This window comes from Durio zibethinus, chromosome 2 (assembly GCF_047325235.1).
Source record: "Durio zibethinus cultivar Kanyao isolate XHJ-2024 chromosome 2, ASM4732523v1, whole genome shotgun sequence".
NCBI classification, from domain to species: domain Eukaryota; kingdom Viridiplantae; phylum Streptophyta; class Magnoliopsida; order Malvales; family Malvaceae; genus Durio; species Durio zibethinus.
Window position 1 is genome coordinate 34,965,630 of NC_143163.1, and position 19,568 is coordinate 34,985,197.

Sequence of the window (19,568 nt, forward strand, 5' to 3'; positions counted from 1 at the left end):
CATAGAAAATATGATGCAAATAATTTCATTGAGTTTAAAATATTAAAATTTTAAATTAAAATATTAAATCATAAATTTATTAATAAATATAATAAAATTAAATTAATAATAAAAATACATTTATATATATTTATAAACGCATTGAAATAGAGCACTTTAAACATACTTTTGATGTGGTCTAGTAATTTTTTAAAAACAACTTAACTCTTTTCAACTTGATCACAACTTAAAAAGGGAAAAAAAATTCACATGTATCATAAATACCTTAATTTGTATTATTTTTTACAAATTTATATAATTAAAAAAATCAAAGAAATAATAATAATAAAATAAAATAAATAGAGGAGCTGATTTAAATGAGTTTCACACAAAAACTTATAAAATATAAAAAATCATTTGTTAAATATAAAAGTAGACAAATGAAAGAAATATAAAAATAAAAAATGAAAAATGAAAGAGTCAAAACATGACACACCTTGGTGAAAGTTATAGTTACAAAAATTAATATAGTTGTTTTTATTGGATCAGGTCATACGGGGAAATTTTTTTGTAAAATTAAAATGAGTAAAATTTATATAGTAAATTAAAAAATAAAAAAAATTGTAAAAATATTTTTATTTATTAATATCAAATGAATTTTTTACAAAATTTTAAAAAATAAATAATTTATTAAATAGATAAAAAGAAAAATTAAAAAATTAAAAAACAAATGACTGCCACTTGGCTAATGAGAAGTCAAACTTAAGAAAATTAAGATACAGAATGTTTGTTTTTCCACGATCTCTAGAAGTCCCACGTGGCAGTTCAATCCACTGCTTTTGCTTGTACTTGATCAACTTTCTTAAACTCGTGATGATGGTTTCAAAATTATGGGCAGTCGCCGCTTGCTCTTATTTTAATTTGTTGGTGATTTTTTGTTTTCTGTTTTAACTGAATTTAATTTTGGTTTAAATGCGTAAAAGCTTTTCTTGGAAAATACTTTTCCTTACTCAACGAATTTCTATATATTTCAGGTAAGGTAGAACGTATACACCATAAAACCAAAACATTCAGCAATGTTTTTTTATGTTGGATGACAACCAAAGCCATTTCAATTAATGATATTTTTCATTCATTGTATTGTGTACAAACAATTATCCATTCCTTGTAATAAAAAATTATTTTTCAATATTTTTAAAAATATTATAAATCATTGCTTGGATAGAAAATAAATATTTTTATTATTAAATTAAATAAAAATATACATTTAAAAAAACATTTTAAGTACATATAAATAATATATATAATTTTAACTCAATAATTTAATATCGTTTTTACGAAATAATTCCTTTTAAAAAATGCATGGTAAATAGTAGTAGTAATAAATACGACATTTATTCAATTAAGTATGGATTTGTTTAATATTATATTTAATAGAAAATTTATTATTCTAAAAAATAAAGTAAAATTTTATTCAAAAAATTTTGATAAAAGGGAGGGCAAATATGTAATTTGAGGGCACAAATGTCATGATGAGTTAGAGTAGGTCACTTCCGTAAATCAAACAAAATTATCTAACATGGAAAAAGTGGGTGGGGAGAATCATGCCGTGTGCGTGCAACGAAGAACCGAGTGAGTGAGAGAGAAAGTGCCTGGAGGAGATCTCATCTCAGCCGTTGATTTCCTTTTTGTAAAGCCAAAAGGTCATTTAGTCTTGTTGACCATGAAAAGCCTACACGTGGAAGCACTAATTCTAAGACTAAAAAATAAAAAAAATAAAAAAAACCACCCAAAAACTAAAAAATTATTCCATTTTGTTGAGGGAATCATATACCCCAAAACCTCTTCATTTTTCTTCTTTTCACTTCATTACCCTTCCACTCCCACTCTCGTAGAAAAATGTTTGGTTTATGGGAAATTTCCATTTCTTGCTTAAAGTTTTTAAAATTTCAATTTTACGATGTACTTTTTTCCTCCATGACTTTTTGGTTTAGAAAATAGAAAATGTGTATATAGTAAGCAATTTTTATTTTCTAGAGTTAACCTTTCTTGTTAATATATAACTATAAATCATGTTTGAACACTAGTAAACCTAGTTTCCAATTTTTTTTAATTTTTTTTATCAAAACACAACTTTTTAGATAAATTATTACATTTACTAATAACAAAAATTTAAATTTCACAATTTTTATTAGTAGAATGATACATAACTATTTTAAAATATAATAAAAATAATTAATAATAAAACATATCATATCTCTTAACTTCGTTAGTACCAATACATAAAAAAAAATATTTTTTAAGTATAAAAATCTTAATTTTAACTCTTTGAATTAAAAAATACATGCAATTTTACCATTATGATAAATATCCAAGTGCAAGTTTGTCCTAAAGTTGAACTTTGATTGTTCTTTTTCCAATAGTAATACCGGGGCACTACCTAATTGAAATTGGCCTAATTTCAAACGAAGAAAAACAAAAAAGGGCAAAGAGGAGGGCAATAATAGAAAAAGAGAAAAAGAAAGGAGAAAAGTGGAAAAGAAGGAAGATAGATACTCGAGTAAAAATCAAGTGGGATGATTTCAATGACAAAGTTGCGTGCGGGTCAGAATAATTGCAAGAAATTATCATAATAGCTATCTGACGTGGAAATAGATGACTGGCTAACTCACAAGAAGGGGTGAAGCACTTCGAAGAGATAAAGAGAGAATTGAAAGAAGAAGAAGAAAAAAAAGGGGGGTTGTGTTTTTTTTTGGGAGGGGGTTAAGGAAGGGAGAGTAAAAAAAAAAATACAAAAGTACAATTCATTTTTGTAGTCGTTGTTCGCGTTGTTGGGAAGAGGCTATTGGGGCATGGAAGGGCTGGCCATGCTCAGGCAGGTCATCGGTCAGCTTCAAGAGCACTTGCAACTCTACGGTTCTCCTCCTCTTCTTCCGCCTGCTCCACCTTCCTCTCCTCTTCACCTTCTTCACTTTCACCAACTGCCTCATCCACCCGACGACCACCACCCCAGGTTCCTTTCCTTTCTCTCTTAGATCTCTTCAATCTCTTCTTGCTCTCTCACCTCACATTTCTCTCTTTCTTTTCAATTTTTTTTTCTTTCCTGCTCGGCTTCTGTCATTTCTCGTTTCTGTTTTTCTGTTTTGGACAATAAATTAGGTGATTTAGTCGTAGGTGTTCCTCTGTTATCCGATAATGTTAGTTTCTTTCCTTGCATTTCTCATTGGTTGAGATTTTGTTCAATTGCTGTTATGCCACTGTTGTGTTTTTCTGTCAAATTTTCTTTTTCAGGGTCTTCCACATGTTTCTTACATTAGATTTTTTTTGGCTTATTTATATTCATTTTTTTACCTAATTTCTACTCTTTTATGCAAAAATTAGTTAATTATTCCATTTTTAAAGTTTTCATCACTATTCTTTCGTGGTATTCCAATCGTGTAGATTCTTTCTTACTCCTTTTTGCTTTTGTTTTCCTTTTCCCCTTTTACATTTTTCAGTTTCCCCCTTCTTTATCAGGGGTTGATGCTGTTCTTTTCATCTTGTCATGGTCAACTTTGAACTTGTTGATCATTACCTTTTGATAAATGATACTTGAATATCTCTCTTCTTGGTTGATTTGTGTGTGATTATATGGTTGACTATGAACATGGAATCTCATTTATTAACTGTTTGCTTTGCTCTATGATTTTATGAGAACACATGGGCTTAAACCTATGATTCTTGAATAATTATTAATCCATAGGCTAATCAGCTGTTCTCATTTTCCTTTTTTTTTTTTTTATTCAAAATGTGAAGATAAATAGAGGTTAGTTTACTAGTATTTCAACAAAATCCAGGAGATTCGAGTAACAGAGAGTTGTTGGATTTTACTCGAGTCAAGGTCTCCTTAAAAACTTCGGATTTTACAAATGAATGTCTGAGTGCACTATGTCCTTGGTTAATTCATAATGCTCGGCTTGTTTGTGCTCTTCTCATTTGTCATTAATGTCAATTCCCTTGTTGATATTCCAAAATCTCTCTCTCTCTCTTGATATTCCTGCATAGGTATGCTTTAAGCAAAAGCATTCTTGGCAATGTAACTGAGCACGTAGTTGAATTTCCCTTTTAATAGTGCATGAGGTTGACAGCTTATTGCTGTCAACATACCATGGAATGGCTGGAGGAATAGCCTTTTTTGGCTGTGCAATGCTTTGAGTTTGGGCTCTTTCTCAAGATCTTGTTAAAACATGTTGCACATATTCTGGATTCATAAAAATGACTAAAAAAAATACAAACTGACTGGTGAAAGCAATCACAATCAATTGGGAGAATAATGTGTACCTAATTTAGATAGGAGGCTTTGTCATGGTCCGGTTGTATATTTCTATGTTTTTATATTCATTTTACCAATCTTACTCATTTATTACAAACTCTGATGAGTACTATGAATATTATATTTTTGATTCTGATGCAGTTGAATTGATGTTCTAGATGTCACATCTTTGTCCTCTGATGTTTTGTTCCAAAATTGAGCAAAATTTTAAAATCCTAAAGGAGCTTACCTTTATACAAAGGTTAGTTATTAGAGATTGCTATAAACCTATCAGTCATGATATTCTTGAAATTCAAAGGACTAAGAGCCAGTACCTGTTATTTTTCAGGTATATCTTCTTTCATATTTTAACCATGAAAAATTAGTGTATTTTACTACTAGTATAGTCATCTTGTATCCACATAATCCAGATATTAGTGATGGAGGCAATTTCCAAAATTGATCAAGATTAATATTTCTAATGTTTATATATCTTCTTTCATCTGTTAATCATGAAACGTTAGTGTGTGATATAACTAGTATAGGCATCTCCTATCCACATAGTCCAAATATTAGTGGTAAACTCAATTTCTGAAGTTTGGTGAAGATCAATATTTCTAACATTCATTTTGAGGTTCTTTCATAAGGAAAATGCTAGGTGGTCAATATCTATCCTGCTAAGGTGCATTTTCAGGGTCCTTTTAAATGAAAATGTTAGGTAAAGGCCAGTAAGGAAAATATTAAGGTGCATTTTGTGTTATTATGAAGATGATAAGGTGCATTTTACTTTTTTGGAAACATGATTTTATATCATGGCTGGAGCATACAAATTCCTGTGGCATAATAGTTTTCCTGGGGCTTAGCTTGATTTTTGTTATAAAATGGCCATAAAGATATTTATCCTGTGAAGGCCCATTGCACAGGCCCTTAATTGAAATCAGCTGACTGGTTGCATGATCAAAGTTCAAAGATGATGTGAATGTTGAAACCCAGATGGATTGCTAGTTACTTGCATTATCACGTACTAACTCTAGCATTAGTCTATAGGTAACCTATGGAGCATGCTGCTCCGCAGACACTAGGTTTCTTCAGCTACTTTTTTTTTTCTTGTGTTGATTATGGGTAATGGAAGGATGTTTTACATTTTTCTTTTTTGTAAATTCGATTGGTAGCTGATAGCTGTCCTAGTTGCTGCTTGGGAGGATGGTTAACTTGCATGTAAAGAGCATAGAGACCAATAGACCATATGCAGTTTCAAATTTGATTCCCAACAATCTTATATTTGAAGCAAATACTTTTATATTATGCTGTTTTGAAAATTTTTTCTATAATTTGTATTCTTATTTTACCGCAAGAATTTTTCTAGGATTGTTTGGTTTTTGATCTATTTGCCCACTGCAGTCCTGACCTAATTCTCCTGAAATTATATTGTAAATGCTGCTAAAGAAGTCTTTTTTTTTTCAGGTGTTCCAATGTTACTTAAACTACCACCATCCATTTGTGAATGTTGCTAAAACAGTTTTGATTTTTTGTTACCTATAAACTTAGCTAATAGGGAAGGTTGGTGGTAATTAGGTACATGTGCTGCATCTATTGATCAATAAGATCTTGAGGAAAGTTGATGAACTATCTCTTTAGGCCTGAATCAATTAAACGGATCATAATAACTCTGGATATGTAGCATGTGAAATGTGATGTGCACAATGGTGCAGTTGGCACTTCTACTAAAGATTTAAACATTGTTGAGCTCAATGATCTAAATTTATTGTAGTTATCTAGTGGTCACTCAGGTTATTTCAAGATTAACTGGAAACATGTCTAACTCATGTTAGCTTTCATCTAGGTGGTGCTTGGCCAATGTTGATGATACTTCTGCAGATGATTACTACAGTCTCGTAATGGCTGCTGGGAAATCTGGAAGTCGTAAGATGTTGGAACCTTTCAAACCTCCACCAAGCAAGAAATCACGAAAGGAGCGGAACCGAGAGAAATTACCTGGAAGTACCCCTACACTTGAGGTTATGGAACAAGAAATTTGGAAAGAATTCCCCGAGGATCTTTTTGAAGCTGTCATTGCAAGGCTTCCCATTGCTACATTCTTCCGCTTCCGCTCAGTTTGCCGTAAATGGAATTCCTTGCTAGACTCACAAAGTTTCTCTCAGCATTGTGCTGAAATTCCACCAGCCAATCCCTGGTTCTATACCATTACTCATGAAAATATGAATTTTGGAGCCATGTATGACCCTTCCACAAGGAAATGGCACCACCCAACAATCTCTTTTCTGCCGTCAAAGATGATTGCTCTGCCAGTTGCTTCTGCAGGTGGTCTAGTTTGCTTTCTTGATATTGGTCATAGAAACTTCTATGTCTGCAATCCTTTGACTCAGTCATTTAAAGAGTTGCCAGCTAGGTCAGTTAAAGTGTGGTCACGTGTTGCTGTGGGAATGACTCTGAATGGAAATTCAACCAGTGGAGGGTACAAGATCCTGTGGGTGGGGTGTGATGGAGAGTATGAAGTTTATGACTCAGTGAAGAATTCATGGAGTCGACCAGGAAGCATGCCTTCAAACATTAAGCTGCCACTATCGCTGAACTTTCGGTCACAGGCAGTTTCAGTTGGTAGCACACTTTACTTCATGCGATCAGACCCTGAAGGCATTGTGTCCTACAACATGGTTACTGGGGTATGGAAGCAATTTATTATCCCAGGCCCGTTACAGCTGAGTGACCTCACACTTGCAGAGTGTGAGGGCAGGATCATGCTTGTGGGATTGCTGACTAAAAATGCCGCCACTTGTGTCTGTATATGGGAGCTGCAGAAGATGACGCTCTTGTGGAAGGAGGTTGACAGAATGCCAAACATATGGTGCTTAGAGTTTTATGGGAAGCACATTAGAATGACTTGCTTGGGCAACAAAGGTATGCTTATGTTGTCATTGAGATCAAGACAAATGAATCGATTAGTTACGTACAATGTGATAAGCAGGGAGTGGCTGAAGGTTCCCGGATGTTTTGTACCACGGGGGAGAAAGCGTCAGTGGATAGCATGTGGCACTGCCTTTTACCCGTGCCTGACTGCTACTGCTTGATTGCCAACCCTTTGTGTTTGTGGCAGCACTGGCATGTTAAGGAAGGTTTTTCCTATTTTTCTGAATTTGCCACTGCATTTATGCTTTGGTTACTAACAAGCTCTGCTGCTAGTTCCTCATTAGTCGGATTTTCTTTGTTTTAATGGCGTAAACAAGAATGCCTATGTTCTTTTTTTTTTTTTTTTTTTTGTACAAACATGTGGATGAATAACTTTAATTTCAGAAGCGTTTTGTGTAAGCGCACCTCATCTCAATTATGGTGAATTAAGATAATGGTTACACAGAATTGAGTGGTTAATTGCATAGATTTGTTTCTCAACAGAAAAGGTAAGTTGTAGTTCTAATAATTTGGTTGGCCTGGCAGCTTCTTGTAAAATGATTGTGGAAATCTCATTCAGCATACTGTTTGATCACGAGAGCCTGTTACACGCCTATAGAATCTCTCTTTCCTTGAAATGATATAAAGGAAATAGGGTTTTCTGGTATTTAGCCACCAGCCACCACTGTATCTTTGCCCAACTGTCCTCCCACTTAAAGGTGAAAAAGCGCAGGCAGCAGGCTAGTTTTTCCTGAATATAGTTAACACGGCATTACCATCAACCCAGATGCAGTTGAATGGTATTAATACCAATGGAATAACTCATAAGATAATGTGAGAGAGTAAAATTTGGAATATGAAGTGGAGTTTTTTCCCATGAAAATTTAAAAAGAAATCGATTATTTCAATTTAACCATATACCTTGAATTAAATAATCATAAAATTCCATGTCAAAACTTTAAACCATAAATAAATGGTGCTGACATAACGACCATTGGTGCATCTGTTGGTTTAACAAGGATTTTAAGGAATGCTATTAGTCTTTATCTCATTCATTCACAAATGAAACAGGTAAAAAAAAAAGTTGACATAGAAAAAAGAACAAGGAGACAAGGAGAGGTCTTATTCAATTCTGCATACTTCAGAACATGAGTACGCATATCTGGTAAACGTATCATCAGTTCCCTACAAAACTAACAGAAAGGACATGACAAGACAAGTCTGTAATTTCTTAACATGGGTTTTAAAGGCTTATGCCATGCCTCCACTGGCCGCTGTCCTGATAATCTGGAAGAGAGCTGTTACAAAGAATGAAAAATAATTTTATCAGTAAACAAGGTCTTGTGATAGGCAAAAAAATTTTCATTACCAACTATATCTGGTGGGGACTATTGCTAGATTCTAAATCGTAATTATAGGTGCTTTAGCAGTACCCATGAAGATTACAACCCAAGAACTCAACCCAAACATAGAATTGACGAACCCCAAGAAAACTCGATACAAGAGCGGCAAATATCATGTAAGGATCAGTAAGGTCCATAGTACATACTCCATAATGAAAGAAAACCAACAAAAAGAAAAACTAAAACAAATTAGCTGCTAAGAATCTTACATGATCCAATGACAACGAATATGAAGAACCCAAGAAGCAATGGGCCGACAGGGTAATCCTTCCCCTTCTTTGTGGTTGTTTCAGGCACAGCTCCTCTCTTTGTTATGTTTTTCTCGAACTTCTCCACCTTCCTATCTGCAAGGCGCCTTGATGTTGTCTGCACAAACCAGAAAAAAGAGATCATTTCAAATTGGATAATCTTTTACTAAAAAACCAATTTTTTTCCAATCCCAGAAAGAAGAATTGTTTTTTGGTGATGGATTTTAACATTGATAATATATCATTGAGAAAAACAGTATTTTTATCGAATCACTTAAACTTTGAAAAGGAAGAGAATTCAAACTACTTGCATTCGGGTCATGTCAAGAGTTTTAAATTGATAATACAATGATACAAATTACTACTATAAGAAATAATGCAATTAAATTTTGTATCCAAGAACTGTTAAATTAAGGTCCATCAACCTAAATTATTCAAATAACTTTCAAACGAATACATGTTCAAATTATTAGGAATATAAATCTGCTAAATTTGAGATCCAAAACCTATGAAGTATACAATCGATTTTCCATGCGAATTCGAAAAGAGAAACGAACGGAAAACAAAAACAAACAAAAAAAAATTTAGATCAGATCGCTTCAGATAAAGCACATAAGGAAAAAAAAAAACGAATTAATAAAAGAGATAAATGCGAAAACCGTAAACCGAAGATCACAAATAATAAAAATTAACAGTTTTTTAGGGAAAAGGGAGTAAAAAATTACCATGATGACAGAGGGATCAGGTATAAGGGGACGATTGCAGCGAGAAAGCGTCGGAAAATTTCAGGCGAATTCTTCTCTTTCCTTTCCGGCTAGGAAGTTTCCCCCTCTCTTTATTTTTTTTTTCTTCCCTGGTTTTCGCCCGAAAATCTCCGGGTTCTAATGGACTGTCTCAACTAATTCATCGGCCTTTATATAGAGCTGAGACAGAGAAAAGATAATTGAAGGGTCCACAGGCGTAGCGTCACCGACTTCGCTGTGATTGGTCCTGACCCTATGGGAATACGTGGCGGTATGTAATTGGTTAGTTGGAAAAACGTAGATGTGTGGGTTTTTAAAGAGTTTGGTTGAAACCGTCTTTTAATCGAAGTAATTTTTTTATTTCTTTTTATTTAGAAAAAATTAGTAAATATCAATTGAGTGTTAATTCTCTGAAAAAATAGAGTATTAATTCAAATAATATGTATTTTTAAAAATAGAGATTAAAAAAGATTTAGACTTATAATATTTTTCAGATAAATTATATAAATAAAAGTTAAAATTTAAAGATAAATTCAATTTTTTTTGAAAAATACAAGTAATTAAAATTTACTTATTTAATGTTGTTTAAAACTTAAAAATGATTTAAACCAAAGCAGATGTACCTTTTGAGGTGGTGTATATTGACACTTAAAAATTAAAAATAAGAGTATTAAAAAATATAGGTTAAAATTGTCGGAAAAGAAGGTAGATTAAAGCAAAGTTTAAAAAATATATATATATAAAAAATTATATTCACGAGGTGGACGGCTATTTTTCTATTTTACCAAGTCCACCACAAACGTAAAAGATCAATCTCTTTTTTAGAGAACATTTGAATAATTGACTCAGTCGTTTCTTGAATTTGAATCCCATTTTCCATATAAAAGAAAATTAAAAAATATTTATATGATGTGCTCTGCTATGTTTGACCTCTCTCATGGATGAATTCAACTTCTTCTAGGTTGCAAGCCATACGACGATTTTGAATTCTTCCTATCTGGTAAAAACTAAAGAACGCAATAACGATGCTTAACATTTCAGATTTACAAGGCAATTTGCAAGGTAGGTACGATCATCGGACCAAGTTCTGATTGTGAAAGGCAAAGCTCAAAGCAACCAGGAAGCAGCTTTGCTCTTTTTGCATCACTTGTGGGAGAATTCAGAATTCCAGGCTAATCCCAAAACAACAACAAAGTGAAAAAATCATCGGTGGATGCAAGGCAACCCACAAAATATACATTTGAGAACCATCCAACAACAACAATAACAAATTAAGTTTTATATTCTATAATTTTAAGATGTGCTGCATGAAAGAAAAAATAAATCATGTTAGGCTGCAGTTTTGAATCTTCTTATGCCATTTATTTATATTCAAAACAACATTTGAGAGCAATCCACTGCCAGAAAATAACATGATTTAGGATGAAACAAACTTCTTAAATTTCTGGTAGTGCATTTCAGTGATATATGTTGAGCTTTTAAGAGGAGAGGTCAGAACCTTGAAAATAAGGGTTTAAGCATCATCATTCTTGCCCACCCAAAACAATTCTTCAATATGAGCCATCCTGTACATTTTATAATTTAAATTAACAAAAGAGAGATAAACTCCTAGATAACATCAAGATACTAGAAGAAATAGGACCATCTGATTGAAAAAAAAAAAAAAATATATATATATATATATATAAATCTGATAAAAGTAAATAATCATTATAAATATGATTTAAGCAGTGACTGTATCAACTCACAATCTACACTGTTATTGAACCTCTAATATGAACTAATGGTACAGCTCTACAGCCAAGCGCAAAAGATCATGAATCCATGACTATCAAATGCTACAGGATGAGACAATTGAGCAAGAAAACACTGTAAAATTGAAATAGTAAGAGTGCCAGCTTATCCAGCATGCTAAAGAGGTGTTCCCTAGACTGAAACAGCGAAGAAATAGCCTGTCTAGCTCTCTGCTCTCAAAACTCTGAGAAGTTCCACTTAGCAGAACTGATACCAGAATGAGCTTTCTCGATGAACCGCTAGAAACCCCAAAAACCCCCCGGGGATCTACTCCTAAAATATCAACGTGAAGATCATTGCAAGGTTAGATATACTTTCAGGTCACCTTCACAAGTTCAAGTGAGACAACAGCCCAAGGTTGTACACATTAGATGAATCAGTACCATCCAATTTTACAACAGCCCAATATCATCTGTCCACATCAAACCAGTTAATCTTGAACTCAATTAATCAGGCTTATTCAGTATGCTCCATTCTCTCATCTTCTTAAGTATTTCTAAAATTGGCTACATTTTCTTTATCCACAAGAACTTTAGAGCCATTATCCCCTTCTTACCTAGCTTTTTCGCAATTCACCACTACCCCTCTATCATTAGCTTTTCCTACATCCACAACATTTTCTTCATTAATCTTCTTATCATTTTCCAGAATCTCTTCTTCCTTAACACCTATAAGTACCTGAAGAAGTTCCACTGGAGTAGCAGCTGGGTCTAGCTCCCGGCAACCCTTTGGAGCATTGGGAGCCTCTTGACCTGTAAGCAAGTATGAAGGAACTTGATGAGAGAAACGAAACATCTCTTCTCTTGGAATCCTTTTAATTTCTCTATGATCCAGATGTCGGTGAAAGACTGTCTTGAAACCAGCAACCTTGACAAGGGGGGTGACTGTGACACCTAGTTCTTCATTGTAGTCATCAAGTACTTCTACCATATCATACTTGTGTATTACTTCATCAGCTGTTAACTCATTCCAGTCAGGGGACCAGTTCCTATAGATAGCCCAAACATCACCCTTTCTAGGATATATACGAATAGCCCCGCGCATCCCTTTTGTCCACTTAACCTTGTGTGAAAAAGAATTAAGTGAGCTGTTGATCTCATGCCGGCCTATTCTGAACTCCCCACAGGTTTTTGAGAAACCAGAACCTACCCAGTTAAGTGGACCCAATTCACTGTTAGTCTTTGAATTAAGCCAGCTGATCTGCATCTTGAATGGATTCAGAGATATAACATTATGGATCATAGCATAGTATCGAGGCATCCCATCATCGTCATCATATGCAGCCCATACCTGGTTATCTTCAAAAGATCTTTCAGTTCGATCCTTGTCAAAATCATGAAAATCAGGATCTGGGACATTTATGGACATCGCTTCCAATGTTTCTGCAGTGATAGCAACACCAGAACTGCCAGGAAAAGTCTTGAGACAATGATCCCCATTGTTTTTATCAACAAAGCCCCCTGACTTGTTCTCATTCTGCATGTCATTTTTTACAAAAGATTTGCTTTGTTTCTCATTCGCATTTTCATTGCCTATAATATCTTTTGATACAGTCTTAGCTGCTGACATTGAATTCCATTCATGCAGTTTCTTTCGAATTTCTCTCTTGGCCTTCTCCACCAGCAAACTTTGAATTTCTACCTGAGAGATATCTCTTGCATTGTTGTATTTAGAAGTTCCATTGATCCAACCTGTTTCTAAACTGCCTAGTTTAGATCCAGACAGATTAGCTGGACCTCCATTTCCTACACCCATTTGATGGGTAATATCAGTTCCATGGGTGCTTGCACTACTGTCTTCCATACCCCTCCTTCTCTTAGCAGCATTAGTGTATCCAGTTGAAGAAGCAACGCTTGCCCTTTTAGAGGCATGATGCTTTCTCCGCATAGCCTCTTCTCTTTTTATAGCTGCCTGTGCTTCCTCTCGCTCTCTCCTCACTTTCTCATATGCCTGCTGAACCACACTTGCAGCTTGAGCTGCAGATGAAGCACCACCAGTCCTGGAAAAAGGACCCCAATGGACGTTGTTTTGACCATATGAATCATCACTACTGAATCCTGCGACATTAGAAGAGGAGGCATGGTTTCTTCCTGAATTATTTGTGCTTTTATTAGCTGCTTGACTATTTGGATTCTGCCGCTGCTGTGAAAATTTCCAAGGGGTTGGGGTAGATGTTGTTGGGGGAGCGGTTTCTACAGCCAAAAATGGCTCATGGCAGTTAGGGCACAATAGATTATGATTAAGATACACTCTCAGATACTCATACTGCATCTTGCATCGATGACAGACAGTCCAGAAGGTATTTGGCTTTGGCTTATGAGATGATGAAGACTGACCAGCCAGGTTTGACGAACGACCAGCAGTAGTTGAAGACTGAGCAGCACGTTGGTTACTCTTGGAAGCCCTCACACTCGAAGTAGTTGTTTTGGTGATGTTGTGAAAACCATTTGCCGCTTTTGATGCTGTTGAACTGCCACTAGGTGTTGAAACCTTTTGTATTACTTTCGCACTCCTCTTTTGGTCATATGCTACCCTTTTAGCCTTATCAGACAACAAACTCCATGCCTCGGAAATAAGTTTAAATGCCCCATCAGCTCCTACAGACTTATTTTTATCAGGGTGAAGCATTAGAGCCAGCTTCCTATATTGTTTCCTCACTGCTTCATCATCAGCTTGTGGGTTAACATCAAGTATGGCATACCAATCTGCTTCCCCATTTATTTTGTTCTCCGCAGAAATATGAACATCTAATGTTGCTATCATTTGGGGGATACCTTCAAGCCCAGGATACAAATTCTGGGCCTTCAAAGCAAATTTCTTTGCCCCATTAATATCCTTTGCAACGAACTTCCTCTCAGCAAGCTCTTTAGCTCTGGTGGCCTCATCCTTATTGCATTCCATTTCCCTTTCCCAGTGTTGCCCTCTAATAAAAGACCCACCAGCAAACTCTTAAAAGTTTCAGCCTTATGAATTCCTCAACTTCTGAGTTTTATCATACTCTGGAAAACAAGAAGAATCCCAAAACCTAACGGAAAACCGATACAAACATAAACGACCCGAGTACGAACACTGCCCAAAATCATAAAAGCAGAAACATCATCAGAGCAAGCAATTATCACCAAGAAGATAACTTCTTGAGGCGAAAAACTTAGTCAAGTGATTCATTTCCAACAAGTAATTACAAGCCAACAAATTCGAACATCGGAACATAAATGAAGAAATGCAAAACAGAAACGGTCAAACGCATACCAAGTTCTTTCTCTTACATGGCTTAGCTGGCAATTATTGAAAACAAAGACACATGAAATGGTAATAAAGAAACGTTTAAGAATAAAACTAATCCGAACCAAGTTACAAGGAAAACTAATCCAAATTAACACACAACTAACATCCATGGATCTACGTTGAATCAAGTTTCTGGTTCAGCTTTTGAAAAAAAAAAAAGAAAGAAAACAAACAGGGGAATACCATTTTGTCAATCACAACCCAGAAATTTTTAGTATATCAAGTGATCAGCTTATGAAGAGTATTTTTCATTTTTGTCAGAAAAGAGTGAAATTATTACCTTATAATAAGAAGAGGGCTAGTAGATGGAACATTCTTTTGTATCGGAAAGACACCATGGACATACCTCCATCACCAATTTTTTTTTCTTTTTATGCCCCCCTTTTCTCTCTCAAATCTTAAAAAATCCCCCAAAAACTGGAACTTTTCTCAAAACCCCTCTTAACCCAGATAAGACAAGGCTATTCCCAAATAACCAAAAACCATAAAAAAAACATTTTAATTTTTATTAGTTGTACGGAACCTTTCTTTCTCTCAATTTCAATATGCATTTTTTCTTTTTAGCCCCAACCAACTTTTTTTATAATTGGTTGGGAATCCTAACCATGGTTAATGTTTAACTCTTTAAATGACTTTATCAAAGTATTGTCAATGTTAACCCTAACCAACTTTTTTTATAATTGGTTGGAATTCTTAACCATGGTTAATTTTTAACTCTTCAAATGGTTTTATCCAAATATTGTCTCAAAGTTTTTTCTAGTGGGGTTAATTGTTTCTTGTGTTTCTCTTTAAAAAATATTTTTATAATTTCTAGGGAAATTTTGTTAAAACTCGTTTTTTTTGTGCTTTTTACAATAAAAAATTAAAAATATTTATGATAAAATTATCCTTAAAGTGAATTACCTGATTATTTTTATTAAATTTATTTTTAAATCCTTTAACCACACATTTAATCTTTTCTCAATTTTGAAAAAAATAATTACACATTGGAATATTTATTTTCAAATGCTTAGGTATTTTACATAAACGAAATTTCGTAAATGTAGATAATTTCAAAAAATATTCATTCATAGATATTATTTATTTAGTATATAAAAAAATATATTTAAAAATTTTTAATTTATCATAAAAATTTGGTTATATTTAACATTTAGCTGTAAAAAGAAAAAAAAATGATCGCAAATAAAATTTGCCTAATTTCTATCATTTGAGTTAGTCTTTACAATCTCATAATTAGACATTGTAAATTGTATATTTATATCATATAAAATATTAATAATTCATGTATTCGTAATGTATTTATATAAAAATTATGTATTATAATTTATATTTAAATAAAAAATATGAAATATGTATTTTTATTGCTTTGTTAAACTCATTTGATTTTTTATAAAATTTTTAATCATGTTAATTTTATATTTTGTTCGTATCTTGTTAATGTAATATCAACTTATAAAGTTTTAAATTGTTAGTTTTTATAAGTTATGTTTGGCTTTGACTTTTATGCAATCAAAATTTATCAAGTTTGATATTTTATATTTTAAATATTTTATTAAATTATTTTTTATATAATTATATTTAAAATTTTCTCACTCAAGGTTTTAAAAATATATTTTTTATATTTTAATTAACAGTAATTTAAAAATAAATTAATTCAAAATTGAAAAAATTAACCTTTAAAAGTCTAATTAAGATATTATTCATGGGACAAAGAGAATATTATAATTTTATATTTATTATTGAAAAAATTTTAACTGTAAAACTTATAAATAAATAAATAAATAAATAATGAGACTCACATGAAATATAGGTTTCTAGAAATTCGTAGCTTTTGACATTACACACCAATTAAGTAAGGTTAATTACAAGATTTTATCCTATTTTCATATTTCAAAAATTTTAAAGGATATTTATTTAATTTTTCAAAATTTTTTATATTTATTAAAATTTGAACTTTAATAACCGAATGCAAAAACACATCATTCAACCAATAATTCACATATTTTGTGGTATTTTTTGATATTTAGTAAGAGAGTTTCTATTTGCATCCATTTTTTTTTTATTTTTTTCAAAAAAATTTTAAATGAAATTATTTAATTTTATATTCTCAAACTAATCCTTCCCATTTTTAAGCCTTTTAGTTTTGAAAAAAAAAAAAAAAACTTTTAAAAATTTTAAGATTTGCGATTTTTGCGATTTACAAATTTGAAATTTTAAAAAAAATCTTTTTGAATATCTAAAAATTTTTAAAAGTTTTCACATCATATCATTGAAATTAAGTAAAAATATAAAATTTCACATGTTGTAATTGAATGCTCTTTTTATTAAAATTATGATTTTTATCTATCAATTTGTAAATGAACTTATAATTATTTGAAACAAATAATTTATTTTTTGCAATATTGTGATTTCGAGATATGAGATTTTTTTTCTCTTTAACAGAATTTCTGAATTTTGTTAGAATTTTAGAAAATTAATTTTTTTGTTAAATAAAGATGATATTAATTGGATGGGTTTTGCTTAAAACCCTAAATGTACAACATAACTCTAAATGTAATTTTTTAAAAACTTATAGAATATAAATATTCAGTAAATTATAAAATTTATTGGGCATGCACATCATGAGATTTTAAATTTGAAATAAAAAATAATGAAAAAATTTTACTTAAAAATAATTTTGAAAAAAAAGTAAAAAGCAAAAATGAGGTACAAATAGAAGCACCCATTTAGTAATACAAATTACAATTCAACTTTAACAATTTTTATTTTTTATTAAAAAATTAATTTTAGCCAATAAACTTATAATATATTTGTAAAATTAGATATTTATTTTTTGATGCTGATAATTTTAAATATAAAAAAGAAGTTTAACAAATGTGTTCTTTTTTTTTTTGCCACAAATACGTATACAAATGTTTACTTCATGTATTTTTATGTTATAACTATGTATGTGTAAAATTTAAATATATAGAAAAAAAATTAAAATAAATCTCTCACAATAAAGACCAAAGAACCCCGAAAGTTTCTCTTCCAAGCCCAATCTTTGCTGTGAAACTCGGTTTATTTCTATGGCGGATTTCCTCGATCATGGAGGAAATGAATAACCGTTGTCTTTTCAATCTTCATCTCTCCATAGGAAAAGAATATAACGAATGAATGAACAAAATTTAATTTAAAGCTTCATGTTCAGTACTTCCATACCCAAACAAGATCAAGGAGATCGGATTTTGCTTTGTTGGGGGGATAAGACTCTAATGAGAGGGAATTTAAACGGGGAAGCAGCAGCCCCGCTTGGACCCAAAAAATGCGGCTTTAATCGAGCGAGCATTCAGGATGTCTTGCCTTCCACTTTATCGGGAAAAAGCCCATAGAAAACCCAGGTTTCTAAAGGGGACCAAACCCAAAATCCGGGCTATTAGTAGGCCTCAAGAGCCAACCTGGAGCAACCCAATCACAACGGCGGATCTTGATCCTGAGATAAACTGGCCAGAAAGCGGATCGTGTTCGTGAGTTCGTACATCAATTTTGATCAATGGACGGACGCAATCGTTCTTCAGGTGACAATTACCCATTCACATTTTCTTTTTACAGTGTTTTCTTTTATCTCGATTGGCTAGTTCTGGAAAAAAGAACTACCATTTGGTTTGAAATTTTGGGTGGTTAATCAACAGTTAATTCGGTTAAACACCTTGTTCTTCAACGTCTAAAGCGAACACTATTTTTTGGGGCATTTAGACTTGAATTTTTAAAATAATATAATATTTTTAGATTTTTGTTTTTCAATAACAGTTCTGGGGATTGGAGTAACATCAAATCAGTTAAATAATATCCCTTGACAAGCTGAGTGCTTTCGCAGTAGATATCATTTCAATCACCATAACTTTTTTTGTGATAAAAAAGTTCGTTGGGGCTTATTGGTCATTGGAGCCATTGATTGGAAGGGTTGGCAATTGATGTTGATTTAATGAAAGGACTCTATAACGTTGATAGTAAGGGAGAAATGAAATGAATGCGCTAGGACTATCTTATGTGTTGCTGCTTGGATTCGTTTGGAAGTTAAAAAATTTTTTACTGGGCCATTGACTTCCAAATCTTTACGGGTTCAGTCGAGATTTGTTAATTTAAAATATAATATAATGATATATTATAAAAATAATATAATTTAAAAAATTATAAATAATTTAATAAAATTAAAATTAAAAAAATTTTATTTTATAATTTTATATCGACGAATTATAATATATAATTTTTATACAAAACATGATATAAATATAATATTTTATATATTATATTAATATAAATTATCATATTTAATTTAATATTTTTTTTATTTGGAAGAAAAAGGAACTTGGGTGCATCTGGCTGGTAAAAGTGAAATTTAAGAAATCCCAGTTTCAATTTCTTGATTGCTTTCTCTAGAAGCTAATCCATAACAGCTTTGCATCCACGATTTCTCTTATGTATTTAAGGGAAATCTATGGCTATACGATCATTTGTTTATATGACATCCGTCTCATAGCATGAAGCAAGTACCGTTTAGCATGACATACCAGCATTGATGATTCCTTTGACAAATACTAGTAAAATTGGAATTTTCTTTTTCTAGGACATGGGGAAAATAACCTTAAGCTAATTGTTGGACTCAATACTCGCTAGGGAAATCGTCATTTAGGTAAACTCTAATAATGCCACTTGTACATCATTTATCGCAGCTGACCCTCATCACTTGGCCCGACCCATGCAAATCACGTATCAGAGCTATCATGTAAAGGGCGGGAAGGTAAGACTAACCTTGCTCTCATCGAGACACCTAACTTACATGCTTCCCTTACCTTTTTCCTTATATAGAAACACCTCTTTGATTGTTTTTTTTTTCTTTGACAGGTCGGTCATGTTCTTCTCCAATTATTGACTCTTC

General features: G+C 32.4%; 2 protein-coding genes across 8 annotated transcripts; one reads left to right on the top strand and one right to left on the bottom strand.

The window, feature by feature from the left end:
• The first annotated feature begins 2,672 nt into the window (after positions 1-2,672).
• LOC111318001 (F-box only protein 6-like) lies at positions 2,673-7,597 on the top strand. 5 transcript variants are annotated; one of them, XM_089753459.1, is made up of 3 exons: positions 2,673-2,992; positions 4,450-4,532; positions 6,114-7,597. In XM_089753459.1, exons 2-3 carry the CDS (start codon positions 4,450-4,452, stop codon positions 7,357-7,359), a joined length of 1,329 nt encoding a protein of 442 aa, XP_089609585.1. In that variant the 5' UTR covers positions 2,673-2,992; the 3' UTR covers positions 7,360-7,597. The 5 variants fall into 5 exon arrangements, with proteins under 5 accessions (XP_089609585.1, XP_089609578.1, XP_022776336.2 ...); XM_089753452.1 differs by having other exon boundaries at positions 2,674-2,992; positions 4,450-4,619; XM_022920600.2 differs by having other exon boundaries at positions 2,858-2,992; positions 4,433-4,619.
• A 3,639-nt stretch (positions 7,598-11,236) lies between these two features.
• Positions 11,237-15,201, bottom strand: LOC111318004 (uncharacterized). Of its 3 annotated transcripts, none has more exons than XM_022920606.2 (2): positions 14,931-15,201; positions 11,237-14,390 (listed from the first exon to the last, which is right to left on the bottom strand). In XM_022920606.2, exon 2 carries the CDS (start codon positions 14,264-14,266, stop codon positions 11,918-11,920), a length of 2,349 nt encoding a protein of 782 aa, XP_022776341.2. In that variant the 5' UTR covers positions 14,267-14,390; positions 14,931-15,201; the 3' UTR covers positions 11,237-11,917. The 3 variants fall into 3 exon arrangements, with proteins under 3 accessions (XP_022776341.2, XP_022776339.2, XP_022776340.2); XM_022920604.2 differs by having other exon boundaries at positions 11,237-14,434; XM_022920605.2 differs by having other exon boundaries at positions 11,237-14,434; positions 14,834-14,936.
• Positions 15,202-19,568: the final 4,367 nt, after the last annotated feature.

Bases quoted from the DNA above. Each gene is read 5' to 3' on its own strand.
- LOC111318001 (XM_089753452.1), top strand. From the start codon at position 4,450: ATGTCACATCTTTGTCCTCTGATGTTTTGTTCCAAAATTGAGCAAAAT. The intron at 4,620-6,113 runs GTATATCTTCTT...GCTTTCATCTAG, and splicing joins CAGTACCTGTTATTTTTCAG to GTGGTGCTTGGCCAATGTTG.
- LOC111318004 (XM_022920606.2), bottom strand. From the start codon at position 14,266: ATGGAATGCAATAAGGATGAGGCCACCAGAGCTAAAGAGCTTGCTGAG.